The following is a 23524-nucleotide window of genomic DNA, read 5'->3' as shown; positions in this document are numbered from 1 at the left end:
AATTGTCGGTTTGCTACGTAGAGGACCTCGTACCCCAATGATGAGACTTGAGGCTAATTGTTCCTAGGAGCAAAGGTTTTTGTGAAAATGTCACAAACGGAAAGGGTACCCCTAAGGCCCACCGTCTCCGGGGTGCTTCTCGCGGGGAATAGTCAATCCAAAATCAAAAGGAGGATAAGAATCGCGGAACTTGTCGCTCAGGATGACAAGTTAGCACAAAATCACCTGGGAGTTTGATTGCCTTCCCGTCAAATCGGAATTGTTAACCCAGCTATTAACCCTACCAAGAACATTCGCAGTGACTGACCTTTTGGACTCCAAGGGGGTCTCAAGTGGGCCGGCATTCGGTGGAAGCTAATACTCCCGTTGCTTTGGCGTGTTTGAAAAGAAATACTCCCGCCTATGGCACCTTCCTTTGAACGGATGTCTAATCAGAACTTAACGTACAGTATCTACCTTTTCGTCATATGCAGCTGGGTTTAATGGCAATTAGGCTTTTGACGAATCAATGATGATGACAAAGCCTATGTCTGATTATTATTACCTGGGATGTCGGAGGGGTTGGCTGCAGTTCAAAGCCTTGTTACGTGCACCCCAAAAATGTCCAAATATGTTTTTGCGTGTCTGGGTTTCTTCTCAAAGCTGATTGACAGGTGTGATGTTAGCCTGCCTCTACACCTGCCCGTACTTTCCCCGCACACGTGCCGACCAAAAGCCGAGCCTAAATGACTCGCACACGTCCTAATGAGCCTCAAGCAGGGCGTCTGGTATTTACCTTCAACTATTTCCCCGCCACACTGGTCTTCCTCTCTGGAGGGCCCTAAGACCGCCGGCCATTAACGGCTCAAGTGTGGATTTCCTGTCAAGTTCGGGTGAGGGCCCAACAAAAGCCCCGTATGCTGGTACCTCGAACTGGATTGCTTCCAGCTGACCCGCCTAAACACATGCTTTTCTTGTCCTGTATTAGCCCACCGGGATATCCGCTTGAAGCTCGAGCACTGGTTTCGACGGCGTAGAAATCCCCAAACTTTAGTACGGACGGCCATGATTGATTGGAAGTGAAAGTTTGTTTTCAAACGCTTCCTGCACTTTGGTACCTGAAGGCGTTTTGCAACTGGCCGAGGATCTCGGCGTGCGGTGCCAAGTGATCTTTGGCACGGGCCGCCAAGAATCCCATCTGTTTTTTCACAGCAGCCAAACCGAGGCAACGGGGACGAACGCACGCGGGATCCTGCTCTTACAATTATCCTGTTTTTTGGCGTCAGGTGCTCGCCCGAATGAGACCGAGTGCTACGATTTGCAACCTGCTTACAGAAAAGTACAGCACGAAGTAGCCTGTTCAGATTAATGTGTCATTAATCTGGCTCGTATATCAGCGACAAGATAAACAAAATACCAAAAGAGTTCCCAAGAGCTGGTAATCACATATGCACCAATAATTAGAATTTCAGTGTATATCCTGGAAGTCTTTTTAATTGTTTTTTATTCTTCCTGGAAATCCATCAAGCGCTAGCTTGTGTGTACGTTTATTAGAACTGTGTCAGTCAATTGACTGGAGTCCAGGTGTGCCCTCAGCTGAAAGGTCAAAGTTGAAAAGGTCAATTGGAGTACACGCTTTGAAATCCGACTGTTTAGTGTAACATGTATTGTTATGGATATTGTTTTTCTGCTTCGCTATGAATCGAAACCCGAATTAATAAACCAGCATGCGATTTTTTGGGCTTGTCTGGAAAACGCAATTGCAATTGGCAGTTTTATTTTGAAATCTAGACGCGGACGTGATTTCCCCCGACTGCATGACGGGGAGCTTGACGACAGTTACTCGTGGTCGAAAAAGAAAGAACTCTCGTCAAGTGGGCGGGTTGAATCAAGGACGCGCGTGGACGCAATCAGCGAGTCTTTGAGCGGACCTCGAGCACGCAGGACGCCACCTTGGAGCATCCCGATTGTGCGTCTCACTTTCACGCCACAAGCTGCCCACGCGCACGGACGCACGGCCCACCCGCTCAAGTCTGCCATGAGGACGCACGCGTGGATTTACCAGGCGCTGCTGTGCGCGCTTCTCTGCATGATGGATGCAGGTAAAACGTGATCATGTCGAACCTCCGGTCACTTTGCGTCCGTCTCCACGCGCGTGTTTCCACTCGCGCACGTGTCTCTAATAGTAATCCTTCAAAGTGTTCAGAGAGTGTCCAATGTGGGTAGTGCACGGTGTTTAATTGTTGCTTTTGGAATATTTTAATTTTAGATTCTATATTTGATCTGCCTGTTGCAATGACAACCATTATGATCCCCTTTTATTTTGAATTTGATTCCGCATCCAACATTATTTTATTGCAGCACTTTAGTTTATAAGGCGTGAAGATGCTGGCTAGTTCACGGAAATCCTGAAAATTGCTCCCATAAGTATGTAAAATCCTTCTTAACCCCGTCAAGTGCATTCCTTAACAACAACGCAATAACTTTTAAATGTGCGAATCTGAAAACATTTAATTTTGTAGGGAGAAAAATCATTTTATATAACTAAGAAACTAATATATTCATCTGGAAATTATTCACGAGTGTGCAAAAAAAATCCAAGAATTTTCATTCAACAATACAAGGAGGGAAAAATGTCACTGTGGCCACGCCTGCTTCTTAAAGGTTTAAGAATAAATCCCAATGAAATGGAATTCCAAATGATATCATTGATAACAGCTGTATCTTTCCCACCACTTACTGGCCCCGGCGCGGCCCACCCGCAACGACCCACGCAAGTCGTCCACATCGAAGCCCGGGTTCGGCCTTTGCCGAGTACGAGGAAGAGCCTAAGTGAAATCTAATTGAGCGGCGGCCTGGCCAGACGTGAGGGCTGCATCAACACTGTGATGAGTGCCAGATGTGCTATGCTCGAGCCCAAACATTTAATAGCACGTCAAAAGAAAGAAAGAAAGAAAAAAAACACTGTCGAGCGTCTACGTTAACGCCGCTCGTGTCACTTGGAAAGCGAAACCCGAGCCCGGTTCTGTACAAGATGGCGCTTTACTCCTGTCGCACCCCTTTGGCAGGTCGAAATGACCACGAGAGGATTTGGGCCTTGAATTATGGCGGTGGCCCGCTCGTGAACCTCCCTCATCTGCAAACATTGTCTTTGCACCCGTTTCCTTTCGCGCGGCGGTCTTCGCCGAAGAAGCCTCGGCCGAAGCGAGAGGGATGGCAATGTTTCAATGCGGTTGTCACATTTACGGCGGTAACTCGTGCCATGTCTCCTCGCCAGATTTTACGAGGGAATACATCATGCTAAGTACTGTAACAGCCTCCAAATTGACTGCTTTCTCACATTAACAAATTACGCTCCGCCAAAAACACTAAATTTAGTCGGAATTTGACAGTTTTAGGGGCGAAAACTGGATCGTTTTCACAAAGCAACCGTGTTTACTTTAGAAACGCTAACTTGTGCTGTAAATTGGAAGTAGAGCCAAAAAAAATCTCTTTTCAAACATTTGCACTTTACAGTCCTGTGCAAAGTTTGTCTTTACTCGAATGCTACAAGCTGCACTGTTCTTGAGTGATAACTCGGAAATGGTTATTTTTAGGAATGACCTGTTGATAGTTTTTTTTTTTAATTTCCAGTCTTTTTTTTTTCAAAATATGTTATACCGAGGCTCCTCAGTGGGTAGCCTCGGTGGGCTGGAGGTCCTCACTGTGTGGAGCTTGCACGTTCTCCCGGGCTTGTGTTGGGTTTTCTCTGGCTACTCCAATTTCCTCCCACATCCCAAAAATATGCATGCTAGGTTATCTGGTTGAAAATTCTAAATTGCCACTACCGACGAGTGGTTGGTTGTTTGTCTCCTTGTGCCCCGTGATTGGCTGGTCACCAATTCCATCGTACTGAAATCAGGTGAATGCGGGTACGATCTTTATCCTAGTCCGATACGTCGAAATTAGCCGCGTTGGATGGTGATACCATTCGTAATTTTCCCTCTCTGTGCGAGAAAATGTTCACTCAGCAGTCATTTTTTCGCTCTTCAGGGGACTGTCGAAAGAGAGGACAGTCCTTGCAGCGCTACGAAAAGTCGGAAAACTACCTGCTGGTCTGCCCCGAATGCCCGCCATCGCCAGTGGTGCGCAACAGCTCGCAGGAACAGTGCGCCCGCAAGTGTAAGAAAGTCAAGAAACACTTCAACTGCAGGTGGGATTCCAAAAGTCCTTGTTTTGTTTTCTATCGGGGGTTCATCTGCTAATGCCTTCCTGTGTGCAGGGCCTTCAACTTCCACAAACACAACAGGAAATGCCACTTGCTTCCCTTCGACCGTTTCAGCCACGGCGCGCAGAAGCAGGCCGACGGCAACTTCACGCTGTACGAAAAGAAAGGTAAACGGCGAGGCTCTTGACGTCGACGTTATTCACGAGTATTTGCACTTTGAGGAACGCGAGCAAAGTTGCAGAAGATCATGTTGACACCACGAGCGCGTCGGAAAAGGGCACCCGGCACCGACGCGTAAACAAGTCCGTAAAGAATCTTTGTTTACAGTCCAAGCGCCGAGCAGCCTGTGGAATTTAGCGCTTGAGAATTTGCGGAAACTCCCCCCGCCCGCTGCACCGGTGACATTTAACGGGAGTTGTTTTGGGTATGACAAAAAAGCCGGGGTCAACCATAAATGGACTACGCCGAGACCCGATTGGGAAAAACCTCCAATTTGTGTGGAAAATTAGACATTAATGGGCTTTTCAAGTGCTGTTCTCTCTTCTGCTCACTCAGATTACATAAGGGAGTGCATCATGGGACCCAAGGACAACTACAGAGGGAGGAGGTCTTGGACCAAGTCGAACATAACGTGTCAAGCCTGGTCTGATAATAACATCAATGAGCACACGTAAGTCCTCCCTCTTTTCTACCAAAAAGCCAAAAAGTTGAGTTGAGACAGCAGAGTGCTGGCGGGCTGTTACATAAAAGCTCTCGACGTGTGTGAAGAAAATTATACGGCTTTTTACTGTGTTTTTCTAGTAGGCCCAGATTCTCATTAGTCATGTTCGCGGGGAGAACACTAACGTAAAAACAGCAAACCTAGAGATAGCTCTTTGATGAAAACAACAACTCTTTAAATGAGTTTATTATTATTGTGTTAATTATTACCACCACTGTCAGATATTTAAAAAACACAAACGCCTGAACTGGGACAATACTGTTAAATATGCAGATGCCACCTTAGTTTACAAAATCTTCCAACACAAAGCTCCTCCTCCACTGCCAGATTTTGTACAAAAAAAATCCAACACATCAACAAGGGCTGGCTCTAGAGGTGACTGTGTAGGTCCCTTCTGTTCGTGCCTCACATACCTGGAATTCAATACCTTTTGGCCAATCATCTTAAAGCCTGGCTCTTAGACGAACAGAATTGCCATCACAACGCTGTCTAAGGCTGTACTAAGTGTGTGTATTTGTGTATGTGTAGCATGTGTCATTGTTTATCTTCAACCTACACAAGGACTAAAGATGAAAATTAACCCTCGGCTACAATCTTACATATTTATGTTCATTAACATGAATATATGTTAATTAATATGTGCTGTCCCTTATTAAATAAATCAAACTCAATGAGTTTGTTGCTGGTTAACGTCCAATCCGTTGGAGATTTGCCAGTGAGTTAACGTTGGTTCGTCGGTGAATCGGGGGACCATTGAGTTTAACATAAACTCAGTCCGCCCAGATGGCAATCAGACGCCGGCCTGCCGTTTTGGCGAGATTTAACGCCGCGACCTGACCTTTCGTCAAAGCTCCCGAATGATTTTCTTCATGCTTGATCGGACACGACGGCAAGCAGAGGTGATTTCTCGCGATGTTTCCCACCAGGAATGTCCTTTGGACTTTGGGGATTGCAAGCGTGTAGTCTCAGGAAGTGCATGTTGACACCCAGCGCTACATGGAGGGTGAAATAGTCGTGCGCGTGTTCATGATGCTGCTCATAACTCAAGGTTTTCACATGGACACCGGGTGGTCCACTCTCAAAAATCATCCACGCGGAGTGTTTTCTATCGTCTCGTCTTTCGATAACAAGCCATGCAATATAATGACAAAGTGAATCCACATTCAATTCGCATTGAAGTGTGAACGCAAGTTTGTTTCATTTAGTGAAAAAGTCCAAGCTAGAAGTCAACATATATAACAGACTTGATTTTGTCCGACCCAAATTCAGCAAGGAGCAGCATTTTCTTTCTTTTAGCATTTGCCCCAACAACAGCCTTTCCACGTTTATCTCGCCAGCTAGACAATCAAAGTTTTCAAAAATGTGTCAGAGGGGCTGCAAGCCAGAACTGGTTCACGTATTTTCTTCAATTTCATTCTCAGCTGTCATTTTCAAAGTCACGACTTGCTTTACGACTCGAGAGGTCCGAGTTTATGAAGTATACCGTTCCACCAGTCGTAAATACTTCCCGTAGTTGCTTTCGCAGACATGCGCGGCCGGGGTCGTGCCTCGCCAACGCGTTCAAAGTAAGGAGCGTGTGCAGAGCGCGAACCCGCTCTGGCGGCCAGATAAATTCAAGCGGTAACTGGCTAACATCTGTTAGCGCAACATCATTACGGCTAACTCGCGCTTGGTGCGGCAGCCTTTTATGGACTCGCACCGCATGCGACCTGTTTTGTGTGAGGTACCGTGTAGTACCTTGTAATACAATTTATTATATACTGGAGTATGACATAAATACATTGACATTATAAAGAGGTTTAACACAAAGCAGATGTTTGGGGTTCTGGTGCCGCCTCGCTAAGCAGGGGTGAAATTTTAGTTGAGTTTTTTTTTTTGGGAGTGGGGGAGCGTCTCTCCTTGTTCTGAAGTGAATGATGTGGCGCATTAGTGTCGGAGCTTTATGTAAGCCCCGGAGCATGAAAGGGAAGTGGGGCGCAGTGTCAGAGCAGAGTCCCCCAGGAGAAGCGTCGTCGCTGAGGATTGTGTTCGAACAACCTGCTCGTAAGCTGGGAAACGCCGTAGATCGCTGTTTTTTGTGTGTCGGGAGTCATCCGGATCATCGAGATGCCTGCATTGCGTTTCCTGCTCATTGGAGGTGGCTTGACCCCACTCCATCGTCGGAAGTGGGAGATTAGTTTTAAAGGTGCAAGCGGCGGCTGATTCGCTATGTTGCACTCGACGCGGACAGTTTTTCCTTCCATGCCGAGTTTCTTTACATCAGGGTAAGGTGACATTGTTAAAAGCGAGATATATCGGCAGAATGCCATTTTCTCGGCTCGACACCAGTGTCTGGTTCTTGTTTATGTACTTTCACGGTGGCTCAGTTGACTGAAGTGGGGATTACATTTAAGGCCACATGCGAAGCCAGGTCACGGTGGATGATCCATTACCTCACGTTCTGCTCCGCCAGTTGTTTTTGGTCCTGTCAGGCTCTTTCACGCATGACTGCAAGGTGTCTCCGTGACTTATTTTGCACACTAAATTTATGAACTAGTGTTCATACCTTGTAAGATGGAGATCCTCACATGACAACCAAGCCCGGTTTCTGCATTACAATATTGCGTCGACTGAATGAGAGGGTTTTCTGGGATGAAGGTGCGTCACTGCAGGTGGTCCGTCACCTTGAGGGAGTGCTCATTCCGGTCAGGAATATCACATGACTGCCTTTGCATATTTGCAAAGGTTTTTTTAAACGTGTGCTAGGGGTCTTCATGCAAATGGTCTTTGGATTTATTTAGCTAGGTAACTACAGCGGAACACATTTGTTTTGGGCTCCCTGAAATTTTAGAAGCTTTCTCCTTTCTTCTGCAGGTTTTATCCTGATAGGTACCCAAGGCAAGACCTACGGGAGAACTTCTGCAGGAATCCCAATAAAGATCCGGGCGGTCCGTGGTGCTACACCATGGATCCCAACGTGCGGGCCGAGGAGTGTGGCGTGCCACTCTGTTCGGAGGGTAAGTCGCGAGCTACGAAAAGGACGGACGCGGGCACAAATAAAGGTGTGTTCTGATTGTTTCGACAGTGGTGTGCATGACATGCAACGGTGAGAACTACCGGGGAAAAGTTGACCAAACCCAGAGTGGCAAGGAATGCCAGAGATGGGACTCCACCAGGCCGCACAAGCATCCCTTCCAGCCCAAAAAGTCAGACTCCGAGCCAGAGCAGGAAGAAGCTACAGTCGGTCGAACTGATTTTTAACCTTAGCTTTCTACTCAGGTACAAGGACAAAGGGCTAATGGACAACTATTGCCGGAACCCAGACAATCGCCTCCGCCCGTGGTGCTACACCATGGACCCCAAAACCCCCTGGGAGTACTGCAACGTCACTGTATGTGGTAAGCGCTCCGCTAGATCAGATGTAAAACTGAAATATGTTTAATTAAGCAATACCACAGAAATAGGATAACAAGTTACCGTATTTACTCGCATAAGCCGCATTTGTCCGACAAAAAAAATGATGACTGAATCGAGCGTACGGCTTATATGAGCATAAAAAGACGACATGCATGAAACTGCAAGGTAACAAAGATGAAACATCATAACGCCATGACGCAAGACAATGCGGCCGATACGGTCATTTCCAAAATAGAGGTAAGATAAACAGATAAAACGCTAAACAAAATTAATTTTGACGTCTATGAATGAAATTCAAGAAAAAAATCTTGCATAAAAGGTGAAAAAACTCAACTGCTTGCCACCGCTTGCTCATGGCGTCGCCAGCCAACCAGTTTTTATAAACGTGCTCTGACTGGCCAGACGCGAGTAGCCTTGACAGATGTGTTCTTAGCATTTACCATGTCAGCACATCCCAATAGTATTTAAGGCTGATCATAGGTCTTGCGGTCAATCATTAAAATCAGCCTTGATACCTGCGTAATGTGTATCCCATGCTATTATTGCACCCAGAGACTTTGTGATTTGGGATGGTATAACCAAATTGAATTTTATTTCTTGTTCGAAAGTGACAACTATTGCAGTCATATGAAACATCGAGAAAAAATCGAGATATTTCGACATTAGAAGCAATTTGGCCGTCACAATAGCTTAAACTTCTGGAAAGAAAATTGTAGTTTCTGTCATTAAAATGCATCAGGTTCTCATCAAGATAGACTTATTTCTTTTTTCAAATTGAATCATTTGATATTTTGCATTTACAAAGACAGCCATATTAACTTCCTTATGATATTGACCCTAATAATGTGCTTTTGATTCATACAGTATCTCAGAAATACCGCGTGTGATGATTTTTCTTGAGATGTTCCCTTCAAAGTAACACATTTGTACTCCCTATTAAAACCATGAATATGGAAGTGAAAATTGTGAATCAATTAAAAAATCAATTATATGCGAATAAATACGGTAAGTAGCTCTGTGTTGCATATCCACAATATCATTTGTTCTGTTTTTTTTAAACTTAGTGCTTCGTGTTGTTCGGTTTTGTGTCATACCTGAAACCATGGCTTTTGTAGCTTTTCGAACGAAAATGAAATTTGAAATTTATTAGATAAAATCCAGTTACCGTATTATGCAGTTTAATTTGCAGACTATACCTGTATTAGGTTTAAGTAGGTCATGTAACCGGATTAACCTTAATCTGTTTCATTAGTAAACAAAATAAAGGCTGCACTTTAAGTGCAAGAGATTTTGGTACCTTAGCCAAGTTTACTAATTTAACAGTACAATCTACCGTATTTTGCTGTTTAATATACCCCCCATTTAATATACCTGGGTAAATACGGTATAAGTAATTTTGTGCAGTCACTCATTCAATTTGGAAAGCACAAGCAGCACGGAAGCTTTCAGAGACGACATTGCGTCTACTTCCAGCACAGTGAGGAGGAAAAAGCGGACGGAACTGACTGTTGAACGAAAGCTCGCCATTCTACACGAGCTGCGAACCACTTTCAGCAACAACAAGCGAAAGTGTGCTATTAACTACGGTACTCAGACGTTTCGTCGAAAGACGTTTGGTTCCCTGACGTTTGGTCCCCGGACGTTTGGTCCCCGGACGTTTGGTCCCCGGACGTTTGGTCCCCGGACGTTTGGTCCCCAGACGTTTGGTCCCCGGACGTTTGGTCCCCGGACGTTTGGTCCTCGGACGTTTGGTGCCTCGGACGTTTGGTCCCCGGACGTTTGGTCCTCGGACGTTTGGTGCCCGGACGTTTGGTCCCCGGACGTTTGGTCCCCGGGCGTTTGGTCGACCGGGCGTTTGGTCGACCGGGCGTTTGGTCGACCGGGCGTTTGGTCGCCGAGTTCGCAAGTCCCGAGGTTTGTGTCACGAGACTTTCCTTTGTTTAACCCTAACCCTATTCACTCAATGTTAAATAATAGTCATTAAATCCCTATTCACCCACTGTTAAAATCTATCAATTTCACCAAACGTCTTTCGACGAAACGTCCGGTCACGATTAACTACTTACTGCTGAATAAAGTCTGACTTGGAATTTTAATGAACTTAAGTATCTATAATTATGCCCCCATGAACACCATACAAATCTTGCCAAAAAAGTTGAGTTGCCGTTTAATATACCCGGCCGGGTATATTAAACAGCAGAGGTATATTAAATGGCGCTCAAACGGGAGGCTCAAAAAAGCAAAAATCATTTAATATACCCGGGTATATTAAAGAGCATAATACGGTAATGGTATTTCTATTCTTTGGCCGTTTCCAATCAGCGAATCATGTCCCAATCTTTGGAGTTACGCCAACATCAGCTTTTAAGTCTTTTTTTTGGTGGGGGGGTTTGGCATTGTGAACTGGTAATACGTTGACCCTAAAATGAGCCCCGGCGGTCGTGGGAACATTCGAACAAAGAGCGAAAAGATTCCTCGGAATTAGTTTCAGTGAAATATGCTCGCGCACAAAAAGCGAGCATCCTTCTTTGTTTCTGTCCACGTGCGTCGACTTTACAGTAAGGCTAAGGATTTACAGAAAGGGTGGGGCGTTGCATCCAGATGTGGCTTTCCCTCAGTGGCGCAGATAAAGACGACTGACCTGCGCCGCTGCCTGGCATGCATTATATCAAGAAGCCCCCCCAAAAAATAAAACAGGACCTCGCCTCCTCCATCTTCCCCTGTCTCATCTGTCAAAAGCTAAAGAAACACAGGCCGAAATCCGGGGTAAGGAATCCACCTGAATGTGTTTAGGATCATTTAGTTGTTAGGATGCTCTCCAAGCTTGGATTCCCACACTGGGAAGATCTAAAGTGCCTGATGCAATAAATTCAGCATTTATAAGGGCTTTCGTCACTAAACGAAAGCAATCAACTACGGCGCATCCTCTGTGAGATTTACGCTTAATTGCAAAAAAGGCTCTTTTTGGACTTGCTACTGAAATTGATTAGGACGTTTTTTATTTGTATGATTCATTCATTCATTTTCTGAACCACTTATCCTCACAAGGGTCGGGGGGTGCTGGAGCCTATCCCAGCTGACTTCAGGCACCAGGCAGGGGACACCCTGAATCGCTGGCGGGCCAATCACAGGCCATGAGGAGACGGCCAACCAATCCCACTTTGGCAATTTAGAGTGTTAGACAGCTAGCTTAGCATGCATCTTTTTAGGATGGGAAACCAAAGTAGCCTTGAGAAAACCCACGCACATCCGCCGGGGAAAACATACAAACTCTACTCAGCAGGACTGACCTGGGATCAAACCGAGGACTAGAACTGTGAGGCCGGGGTGCTAACCACTCATCCGCCGGGCCGCCCTTCTATGGATGATGTGTATCGTTAAATAGTATGAGTTTGAGTATTAAAAATGTATTTAGAATTTGCACATTTTGGGGGGCCTGGACGATCTTGGCTGCTGATGACGCTGACGGACGTCTAATCTATCTGTTTGTAGCGGGAGGGTTGGCAGCGAGCACACGATTGTTGTTGTTCATTCCATGCCACCCTCAAGTTTGGAATGCATTCGACATCTGTCAAACTCATTTTGATACATTATTTCTAGCCAATTGATCTGAGGACTTTTTGGAGACATTTAATACAGTGTTGACATTGCGGATGTCCAAGAGTGGAAGAATGTGTGGCGTCTGACAGTGTTATGAATAAACAGATAGCTTCCTTCTGAGCGAGGGGGTGGGGGGGTTGACGAAAACGCTTTGTGTGTGTGTGTGTGTGTGTAGCGCTGCTACTGTTTTTGATCATCTGTCTCCAGGTTGAACATGGCGCATTCTTGAAAGGATTAATCGCTTCCTTCTCTTCTCAAAGCACAACTTTACCATCTTTTTTCCCCCCTCGGTCCTTTCCGAAGAGTCCGACTCCAGCGAGGATCCAGATGTGAACGCCACGACGTCGTGCGTTAGGGGAAGGGGCCGGGAGTACCGCGGCACCGTGAACGTGACCCCCGAGGGGGTGACGTGTCAGCGCTGGGACTCGCAGTTCCCCCATCAACACTCCTTCCTCCCCGACAACTTCAAATGCAAGTGAGTAATGCGCCTCCGTCCCCGACAGCTTGGATTCAGCTAAGCCACTCTCTCCGGAGGGAGCGGTGGGGGGGTTTGGGGGGGCTGGCGATTGTTTCTCCTGACTCTTTTCCTGCCAGATCCAAAATAACATAGCGAGATCAACTTTGATTTTTTTTTTTGCACGCATCTTTCAGGGGCCTCCGGGAAAACTTCTGCCGCAACCCGGACGGGTCCGAGTACCCGTGGTGCTTCACCAGTGATCCCAACCTGCCGCGGGCCAATTGCATGCACATCCCCAGGTGCGATGTCCCAGCCGCCAAGAAAACCGGTAAATACCTCCCCGAGGTGAAAAGACCTCGCGGCCCCGCTCGGAACGCGTCCGTTTGTTCCACCGCGCCGAATCGTGCTCAAGTTGCCAATTTCCCAGCATTCCTGAGCTTGACCCTTTCCCTGGAGGAATTAAGCAGGCCGCTTTACAGCGGGCTGTCGTTTTCTATGTTTGTCTGTTTTCTGTTGAACCGGACCACACGTGCTCCGATTCCATTTTGAATGTTTTATGTGGTCCTGGGCGGGCTTTCCAAAATGACCGCAGGACGGCACACTCTCGAATGCTGATTGCAATTAGGCGCTGTACGAGAAAACGAGAACGCACTATTGGAGTCTTTTAAAAAAAAAAAAACTCTTCTTATTCCGTAGAGTGCTACGAGGACAACGGCCAAGCGTACCGGGGGGCCTTAGCGGTCACGCGCTCGGGGATTCCTTGCTCCGACTGGTCCCGTTACATCGACAGGTAAGAGCATTATGTTGGGCTAAAAATTGGAAGCGACACAATCGATATGATCGCGAGACCTGCGACAATCTATCGATATGGTGATATATCGCAATATTTTCCATTCCGATAGGTCAGGAGTCGGGAACCTTTTTGACAGAGAGAGCCATAAACAATTCATATTTTCAAATGTTATTCCTTGAGAGCCAACTCAGAATTTAAAAATAAATGACCAAATGTGCATTTTTTAAAAATCATTTTGACACTTTTAAAGAACAAAAGTCTGAATTCTTTTGACAGCATTGCTACACTGTTTCTAATCAATGAGTATCAGTGAGAGTATGCATGCAGAAAGGTCTAAATTTAAAAAAATATTATATGATTTAAGGGGGGCTGATGTAATGTCAACGCCACAGTGACGACGTGATGCTCCTATTGGTGCGTTCGGGACTCAGTACTTTACCCAGTAGTTTCCATATTTGACCTCAGAGAGCCATCAAAAGAGCCGCATATGGCTGCTGAGCCATAGGTTCCCTACCCCTACGATAGGTTATTGATATGCTCCAGCCAAGAATTGCTAGCCCTCCCAGTCGAAATGAAATGGACATCTATTCATTATTATTATTATTATTTTACTTTGAAGGAAATTACTTTATATTGTAAATATAGGTGACAAAATTTTAAATTAGAAGATTTTTAGCTGATGGTGTTCCTTGATTATAACAGCAGCCCGGTGGAGCGAGTGGTTAGTGCGTCAGCCTCACAGCTCTGGGGTCCTGGGTTCAAATCCTGAGTCGGTCTATCTTAGTGGAGTTGGCGCGTTCTCCCCGGGCCTGCGTGGGTTTTGTCCGGGTACTCTGGTTTCCTCCCACATTCCAAAGCATGGCTGGCTAATTGCACACTCTAAATTGCCCCTAGATATGAGTGTGAGCGTGAATGGTTGTTTGTCTCCTTGTGTCCTGTGATTGGCTGGCCACCAATTCAGGATGTTCCCCGCCTCTGGCCTGAAGTCAGCTGGGATAGGCTTCAGACACCCCCCGTAACCCTAGTGAAGATAAAGCGGTTCAGAAAATGAGATGAGAGTGAAATGAATTGGACTTCTGGCGCCGTCGGCGACACTCAAAGTACTTCAGGTTTTCCGCCCCTTGCTGAGCTGTGTCGCTTTGTGAACCAAAATGTTGGGCTACTAGTATTTGTCTGTTAGCCAGCAAACCTAACGAGACCGTCCAAGTGAGTGTCCCCAACATTTGGGAAATCTTTCGCTAAATTCACTGCCAACATAAGCGACGAAACACTGGGAATGTTTCTCCGGCAAAGTAGGGAGCATTCTTCAGCGCTTACTGATTGGTGTTTGTTGACAAGTGAATGAGCCCCCCCTCCCCTTTTTCGACCATGTGAAACTCCCTTTTATATGAATGGAGCTAAGCCGTGAAAACAAACAGCAAAAAAAATTACAAAAAAATCTGGGCAAATCAGGGGCTCCTCAGGGGTCACTGCCGAGCCCAATTATTAATCCTGACGCTCCCAGTTTAGGGGAATTTTAAAAGGTAAAACACCACGGGCAGATGGACATGTTCCAGAGCAGACCCCTGACCCACGGGAAGCGCTTGGCGCGGGGGGGCAGATCAAAGCCAATCAGCTCCTCTCGCCAGCCAGTCTAGCCCGCTTTGAGGTGAGGGGTCGTCCCGGGAAGCAAAAACACCACGGCTTGTTTAACATTCTCCCGGGAAGGGAAATTATCTTCACCTCTTGACAAATTGCCGCGCTTCCGTGAGCACTCTGCGCTCTGCCAGGGGAACGAAGACCTTCCCTGGGATGGGAATTCCTCCCGGAGTACGCGGCTCCCGGCCGTCTGACCGCGCATACTTTGAAAATCCCCCGAGCGCCGTTGCCCAATGGCGCTGTGTCCTTGTACGGGCGCGTGGCGACTTTGGTGCCCCGCTCCGTGTTGTTTGCCAACTAACAAACGGAACATGAGCATCTATATTTGTGTGTTTTACAGCGGGGATTCTCACTCTACACTGTCCCATGTAGGGCTGGAAAAGAACTACTGTCGCAACCCAGACCGGGACAAGCATGGCCCCTGGTGCTACACTGACCCCAACGCCCGCCTGGCGTGGGACTACTGCAAACTCAAGAAATGTGAGTGGCTGACACGTCCTTATTTGTTGACTGACGGACAGCTCGGCAATAACTGAGGGAAAGGTCCGTGACATGGCCCTCATTTGAATAGACCGCATGCATCCGTGGGAACTCCCCGCCGGACTCATTTCGAGCCGCGAATCCATGTCTCGGGCCCCCAGTGCCAAGCGCTTCATTAATTGAGGAATGCAGAGAATGTGCTGAATGTAAAAAGCCAGCCCGGTCGGCTGGCTTTTGCGACCTTTCTGCCACTTCCGGGAAGAAAAAGATACGGTAACGTGGCGGAATCTTGTTTTGAAAAAGCGGAAGTTCTTCTCGCCTTCGTTGTGTGTAAAGTTCTGCCCGCCTCGTGATGTTTACAGTCCACTGGCCTAGTACACTGTAAACCCAGCAGTCTGCCAAGAATGTGAACAATGTAGCGTGCGACGCTGCTGCTCGTCTGTCCCGCCGTCCACCGATTTGCAAGCTAAACAAGCTGGTTGAAACGGTTTGAGAAAGTTTCGTGGCACGGCCGATAGAATGAACAGTTGACGTTTTTGTGGAAAACTTAAATGAGTTCATTGTGAATTTGGACGTGGACAATAATTGAGCGAACATGTTTATTGGCGTTCCAGTGGTCCACTTTTCAGAGCCAATGTTGACATTTGCAAACTTCCGCGGGTATTATCTTGCAAATACAGAGCTGTCATTGGTTGTGTATTAGACACTTGATAACTAGGGTACTTTTGCTTATTTTGTAGGTGATTCCACGGCATCCAAGTCTCTAAATAGTGAGTATTTTTACAGCCTTTTCGCTCTCATTTTTTGCCATCTTGGCGCTTATTTCTTCCCCTCGCTCCTCATCCCAGCGACTCAAGCACCCCCTGGGCCGTCCCCCACCGTCCCCAAGATATCATGCTTCGTCCACATCACCACTCGCATCGTCGGGGGCCGCCAAGTGCGAGGGGCGGACGGCAGCTGGGTCGTGAGCATCCAGAGAGAGTGAGATGCCCGTCGGTTTTTAGTGCAGATGGCAAGCAGGAGTCTGAAATATCTGATGTTGTTTTGTTTTGTTTTTGTGCGGTTGCTTCTCCAGAAAAATCCACTTATGTGGCGGCGCTTTGATTCGAGAAGATTGGGTGTTGACCGACCAGCAATGCTTCACTTCCTGGTAAGGGATTTGGCAGCTTGAGATAGATCCTGTTTACAAACATGCATTCAGGGTGGCAAAATAGCTTGAAGTCAAGTCAGCCAGGAGATAAATATTGTTTTTTTGGCATTTCTGTGCACCCATTCTTTACTATTTGAAAGCTCGCTTGTTGCTAGGCAGATGTGTTTGTCTCAGGCAGCAATACAGACGCTCCCCTACTTACGAACGCAATTGGTTCCGAGCGATTGTTCATAAGTTGAATTTGTTTGTAAGTTGATTCAGTGCTATATTCCGTATTATAATTTATGTTTAAGGCCTATATAAGTATATTGAAGGTTTATATAAGTGCATTTGTATGTTTAAGGCTTGTATAAGTAACACGCATTGGTTTGTACTGAAAAAAATATATTAATAAAATGGAGAGAATATGTACAGTACTGTAGAGAGAGAGAGAGAGAGAGAGATTTATAATAATAATATAATAATAATAATCGGACATAGGCCCCTGTTGTAGTTATCACAACACAAAAAACCTACTTGTCATCACACGCAGAAACTGCGTGTGACGAAATTGATGGTGCTTCTCCATAAGCTACGTTTACTCGGCAAAAGACCTAAATCTAGTACGGACTTGTAATTGGCATTCTGCTATTGTGGATACAGGTCGCTTACCTCTCGCTTACCTCTCACTGTCTTCCACTTACCTTACTTCAGTCAGCTAGTAGGAGGCAGATCACCACCCAAAACCTCTTTTTATATTACCGCAGAAGGGAATGTGTGTTATGTTACCGCGAGTTTAGATGTCTGATGGATGTGGGGAAAAAACTGTCCTTAAGCCTACTTGTCCGTGCTTTGTGGGACCTATAGCGTCTTCCAGAGGGCAGCAGCTGGAACAGATTGTGACCAGGGTGGTAAGGGTCCCCTATGATGTTCTTGGCTCTGCTGAGGTAACGAGGGCTGGCAATGTCTTCCAGTGAGGGCAGAGAGCAGCCGACAATCCTCTGGGCAGTGTTAATCACTTTCTGCACGGCCTTTTTGTCTGCCGCCGTGCTTCCAGCGTACCACACTGTGATGCCGTACGCCAGGATGCTCTCTACAGTGGTTTTATAGAAGGTTATCAGAAGCTTGGTGGCCAAGTTGTTCTTCCTAAGTACCCTGAGGAAATGGAGTCGTTTCTGAGCCTTCTTCACCACTGCCGTGATGTTTGTAGACCATGAGAGCTTATCCGTGACGTGGACCCCCAGGAATTTAAAGGACTGGACCCTGTCTACACATACTCCATTAATGAGGAGTGGGGCCAGATCTGTGCCGTGTCTGCGAAAGTCCAGGATTATTTCTTTAGTTTTCGTGGTGTTCAGTGTGAGATTGTTCACCGAGCACCACGAAGACAAATTGTTGACCTCATCTCTGTAAGCCGACTCATCCCCTCCTGAGATGAGTCCGACCACAGTGGTGTCGTCAGCGAATTTGATGATGGCGTTAGACTGGTGGGTGGGTGTACAGTCGTATGTGTACAGGGAGTACAGAAGAGGACTCAGTACACAGCCTTGAGGGGAGCCAATGCTTAATGTAATGGAGGAAGAGAGGTGGGGACCAAGTCTAACAGTCTGTGGTCGGTTGGTCAAGAAGTTCTGTATTAGAAACTGGCCAAAAGAAGCGACCTAATGACAATTGCACAGTTTTCTTCTTTTTTTCATCATAAATGATGCGGTAGCACTGTATGGCATCATTCAATTGATTTGCAAACTTTGTGCAATGTTCAATATTTGGGTCCTGCTGCTCGATCTTTCTGTTTATAAATGGTACTGACGGTCGAACGATTCAATGCCCGTGAAACGCTCACCACTCTCACGCGCATCAAGCTTCGTTATTATTGCCACTCGTTTCAAATGAAATGGCTTGCCTCTTCCTTGCAACTCCCTCAATAGAAGCCTTTAGCTTTTTACGAACCATATTCAATATTGGATGCATGAGATATTTAATGATACAAATGAAAAAGGTTATTTGCACACTGGAGATACATTCACGCACTTCTGCATTGCAACGAAGAAGAAGGTAGATGCTGGGTGAGCTGAGCTCTCACAGCGCCAGGCGTCGGTATTAGCGGCGGAAAGAAGTACTACTCCGAAAAAGGCGCGAAATACAAAATTGGACTTGCGAACATTTTTGGACTTAAACGCTATTTGTAGACATGTTCGTATGTACCATTGTTCGTGAGTCGGGGAGCGTCAGTATATAGTAAGGCTTTTTTCTTTAAAAAATCGACATAGTATAGTAAGGCTAAGAAAGTCGGAGAATAAATCTGACTTCTGATTCTTCTCCTAGTTATTGCTGTAGTCCAGTGGCAAAAATATTGGTTCAGAACTTGAGGTGGGAATCAGGAGTGAGTTCAATTCCACTCTTTGCAATTCACAAATTGTTTATTGAGGTAATGAAAATGATAAATATAACTTCCAATCACTTCATTTCAGAAGTCACTGTGGTCCAGTTGCAAAGACAAATGGTCAGAACTTCTGGTGGACTCAAGTTCAAATCAGGAGTGAGTTCAATTCCACTCTTTGCAATTCTCAAATTGTTTATTGAGGTAATGAAAAGGATAGATATAACTTCCAATCACATCATTTCAGAAGTCACTGCAGTCCAGTGGCAAAGACAATGGGTTAGAACTACAGGTGGACTCAAGTTCAAATCAGGAGTGAGTTCAATTCCACTCTTTGCAATTCTCAAATTGTTTATTGAGGTAATGAAAATGATAAATATAACTTCCAATCACATCATTTCAGAAGTCACTGTGGTCCAGTGGCAAAGACAATGGGTCAGAATTTCAGGTGGACTCAAGTTCAAATCAGGAGTGAGTTCAATTCCACTCTTTGCAATTCTCAAATTGTTTATTGAGGTGATGAAAAGGATAAATATAACTTCCAATCATGTATAGGCGGGCCGCCTTGTGGTGTAGTGGGTAAGTCACCTGCCTGCGACGTGGGTGTCGAGGGTTCACGTCCCGGTGTCGCCAGTCAACGACTGTATGGTGTCGGCAGTCGGCCGAAGGCCGACTGTCGAACACCACCAGGAACCCCCCCCTCCCAACTGTCTTCCGGTCAGCCGAAGGCTGACCGGAAATATTGTTTTGCTGAAAAAAAATGACTAAGTCTTTATTTGAATGAAAAAAGGATTACCCATTTACTGAACTACTAGTGTAGTGATTAGTCAAACGAGAGCGGGATTCGAACCCCATTTCCCACATGGCAGTCAAATCCACTAACTTGAGGTCTGTCTGACCCATTGTCTTTGCCACTGGACCACAGTGACTTCTGGAACGATGTGATTGGAAGTTATATCTATCCTTTTCATTACCTCAATAAACAATTTGAGAATTGCAAAGAGTGGAATTGAACTCACTCCTGATTTGAACTTGAGTCCACCTGAAGTTCTGACCCATTGTCTTTGCCACTGGACCACAGTGACTTCTGAAATGAAGTGATTGGAAGTTATATTTATCATTTTCATCACCTCAATAAACAATTTGAGATTTGCAAAGAGTGGACTTGAACTCACGCCAGATTTGAACTTGTGTCCAACTTCAATTTCAACCCATTGTTCTTGCCACTAGACCACGGTGTATTCTGAAATGATGTGATTGGAAGTTATATTTATCCTTTTCATCACCTCAATAAACAATTTGAGATTTGCAAAGAGTGGACTTGAACTCACTCCAGATTTGAACTTGTGTCCAACTTCAATTTCAACCCATTGTTCTTGCCACTGGACCACAGTGTCTTCTGAAATGATGTGATTGGAAGTTATATTTATCCTTTTCATTACCTCAATAAACAATTTGAGAATTGCAAAGAGTGGAATCAAACTCACTTCTGATTTGAACTTGAGTCCACCTGAAGTTCTGACCCATTGTCTTTGCCACTGCACCACAGTAAAGTTGGAAGTTGTATTTATCCTTTTCATTACCTCAATAAACAATTTGAGAATTGCAACGAGTGGAATTGAACTCACTCCTGATTCCCGCCTCATGTTCCCAATGATTTTGCCAGTGGACCACAGCAACAACTAGAAGGTGAAGAATCAGAAGTCAGATTTATTCTCCGACTCTCTTAGCCTTACTTGCTATGTCATTTTTTAAAGAAAAAAAGCCTTACTATACTACGTCGTTTTTTAAGAAAAGAAGCCTTACTATACTATGTCGTTTTTAATGAAAAAAAGGCTTCCTCTACTATGTCGTTTTTCAAGAAAAAAAGCCATGCTATACTATGTCGTTTTTTAGGAAAAAAAGCCTTACTATACCGTGTCGTTTTTTAAAGGAAAAAAGCCATACTATACTATGTCGTTTTTTAGGGGGGAAAGCCATACTATACTATGTCGTTTTTTAGGGAAAAAGCCTTCCTCTACTATGTCGTTTTTCAAGAAAAAAAAAGCCATGCTATACTATGTCGTTTTTCAAGAAAAAAAAGCCATGCTATACTATGTCGTTTTTTAGGGGGGGAAAGCCATACTATACTATGTCGTTTTTTAAGAAAAAAAGCCTTACTATACTATGTCGTTTTTTAAGAAAAAAAGCCATACTATACTATGTCGTTTTTTAAAGGAAAAAAGCCATACTATACTATGTCGTTTTTTAGGGGGAAAAGCCATACTATACTATGTCGTTTTTTAGGGAAAAAGCCTTCCTCTACTATGTCGTTTTTCAAGAAAAAAAGCCATGCTATACTATGTCGTTTTTTTAGGGGGAAAAAGCCATACTATACTATGTCGTTTTTTTAGGAAAAAAAGCCTTACTATAGTATGTCGTTTTTTAAGAAAAAAAGCCATACTATACTATGTCGTTTTTTAAAGGAAAAAAGCCATACTATACTATGTCGTTTTTTAGGGGGAAAAGCCATACTATACTATGTCGTTTTTTAGGGAAAAAGCCTTCCTCTACTATGTCGTTTTTCAAGAAAAAAAGCCATGCTATACTATGTCGTTTTTTTAGGGGGAAAAAGCCATACTATACTATGTCGTTTTTTTAGGAAAAAAAGCCTTACTATACTATGTCGTTTTTTAAGAAAAAAAAGCCATACTATACTATGTCGTTTTTTAGGGGGAAAAGCCATACTATACTATGTCGTTTTTTAGGGGAAAAGCCTTCCTCTACTATGTCGTTTTTCAAGAAAAAAAAGCCATGCTATACTATGTCGTTTTTTAGGGGGGGAAAGCCATACTATACTATGTCGTTTTTTAAGAAAAAAAGCCTTACTATACTATGTCGTTTTTTAAGAAAAAAAGCCATACTATACTATGTCGTTTTTTAAAGTTAAAAAGCTATACTATACTATGTCGTTTTTTAGGGGGAAAAGCCATACTATACTATGTCGTTTTTTAGGGAAAAAGCCTTCCTCTACTATGTCGTTTTTCAAGAAAAAAAAGCCATGCTATACTATGTCGTTTTTTAGGGGGGGAAAGCCATACTATACTATGTCGTTTTTTAAGAAAAAAAGCCTTACTATACTATGTCGTTTTTTAAGAAAAAAAGCCATACTATACTATGTCGTTTTTTAAAGGAAAAAAGCCATACTATACTATGTCGTTTTTTAGGGGGAAAAGCCATACTATACTATGTCATTTTTTAGGGAAAAAGCCTTCCTCTACTATGTCGTTTTTCAAGAAAAAAAAGCCATGCTATACTATGTCGTTTTTTTAGGGGAAAAAGCCATACTATACTATGTCGTTTTTTTAGGAAAAAAAGCCTAAATATACTATGTCTTTTTTTAAGAAAAAAAGCCATACTATACTATGTCGTTTTTTAAAGGAAAAAAGCCATACTATACTATGTCGTTTTTTAGGGGGAAAAGCCATACTATACTATGTCGTTTTTTAGGGAAAAAGCCTTCCTCTACTATGTCGTTTTTCAAGAAAAAAAAGCCATGCTATACTATGTCGTTTTTTAGGGGGGGAAAGCCATACTATACTATGTCGTTTTTTAAGAAAAAAAGCCTTACTATACTATGTCGTTTTTTAAGAAAAAAAGCCATACTATACTATGTCGTTTTTTAAAGGAAAAAAGCCACACTATACTATGTCGTTTTTTAGGGGGGAAAGCCATACTATACTATGTCGTTTTTTAGGGAAAAAGCCTTCCTCTACTATGTCGTTTTTCAAGAAAAAAAAGCCATGCTATACTATGTCGTTTTTTTTAGGGGAAAAAAGCCACACTATACTATGTCGTTTTTTTAGGGAAAAAAGCCTTACTATACTATGTCGTTTTTTAAGAAAAAAAGCCATACTATACTATGTCGTTTTTTAAAGGAAAAAAGCCATACTATACTATGTCGTTTTTTAGGGGGAAAAGCCATACTATACTATGTCGTTTTTTAGGGAAAAAGCCTTCCTCTGCTATGTCGTTTTTCAAGAAGAAAAAGCCATGCTATACTATGTCGTTTTTTAGGGGGGGAAAGCCATGCTATACTATGTCGTTTTTTAAGAAAAAAAGCCTTACTATACTATGTCGTTTTTTAAGAAAAAAAGCCATACTATACTATGTCGTTTTTTAAAGGAAAAAAGCCATACTATACTATGTCGTTTTTTAGGGGGAAAAGCCATACTATACTATGTCGTTTTTTAGGGAAAAAGCCTTCCTCTACTATGTCGTTTTTCAAGAAAAAAAAGCCATGCTATACTATGTCGTTTTTTTAGGGGAAAAAAGCCATACTATACTATGTCGTTTTTTTAGGAAAAAAAGCCTTACTATACTATGTCGTTTTTTAAGAAAAAAAGCCATACTATACTATGTCGTTTTTTAAAGGAAAAAAGCCATACTATACTATGTCGTTTTTTAGGGGGAAAAGCCATACTATACTATGTCGTTTTTTTAGGGAAAAAGCCTTCCTCTACTATGTCGTTTTTCAAGAAAAAAAAGCCATACTATACTATGTCGTTTTTTAGGGAAAAAGCCTTCCTCTACTATGTCGTTTTTCAAGAAAAAAAAGCCATGCTATACTATGTCGTTTTTTTAGGGGAAAAAAGCCATACTATACTATGTCGTTTTTTTAGGAAAAAAAGCCTAAATATACTATGTCTTTTTTTAAGAAAAAAAGCCATACTATACTATGTCGTTTTTTAAAGGAAAAAAGCCA

The 23524-nt window shown here is 44.1% G+C and overlaps 1 protein-coding gene and 2 long non-coding RNA genes across 3 annotated transcripts in view; 1 reads left to right on the top strand and 2 right to left on the bottom strand.

The window, feature by feature from the left end:
* The window catches only part of LOC144068830 (uncharacterized), a 69561-nt gene that overhangs the window by 16676 nt on the left and 29361 nt on the right, over positions 1-23524 (bottom strand). The window lies entirely within an intron of this gene.
* Positions 1819-23524, top strand: part of LOC144068827 (hepatocyte growth factor-like) — a 37850-nt gene continuing 16144 nt past the window's right edge. The window contains exons 1-14 of the mRNA XM_077593672.1: positions 1819-2081; positions 4012-4171; positions 4241-4353; positions 4742-4856; positions 7761-7903; positions 7972-8092; positions 8166-8284; positions 12207-12378; positions 12555-12688; positions 13057-13150; positions 15132-15271; positions 16012-16041; positions 16120-16252; positions 16347-16421. Coding sequence (XP_077449798.1) covers positions 2018-2081; positions 4012-4171; positions 4241-4353; positions 4742-4856; positions 7761-7903; positions 7972-8092; positions 8166-8284; positions 12207-12378; positions 12555-12688; positions 13057-13150; positions 15132-15271; positions 16012-16041; positions 16120-16252; positions 16347-16421 — 1613 coding nt within the window. The 5' untranslated portion in view covers positions 1819-2017. The remainder of the gene's footprint in view (positions 2082-4011; positions 4172-4240; positions 4354-4741; positions 4857-7760; positions 7904-7971; positions 8093-8165; positions 8285-12206; positions 12379-12554; positions 12689-13056; positions 13151-15131; positions 15272-16011; positions 16042-16119; positions 16253-16346; positions 16422-23524) is intronic.
* Positions 19306-20464, bottom strand: LOC144068829 (uncharacterized). The gene is made up of 4 exons (XR_013298313.1): positions 20409-20464; positions 20268-20318; positions 20112-20179; positions 19306-19711 (listed from the first exon to the last, which is right to left on the bottom strand). It is a non-coding gene; the product is annotated as an uncharacterized LOC144068829 (long non-coding RNA).

Source organism: Stigmatopora argus, chromosome 23 (assembly GCF_051989625.1).
Source record: "Stigmatopora argus isolate UIUO_Sarg chromosome 23, RoL_Sarg_1.0, whole genome shotgun sequence".
In the NCBI taxonomy this organism is placed as follows: domain Eukaryota; kingdom Metazoa; phylum Chordata; class Actinopteri; order Syngnathiformes; family Syngnathidae; genus Stigmatopora; species Stigmatopora argus.
This window is presented reverse-complemented; position numbering and strand designations above follow the sequence as displayed.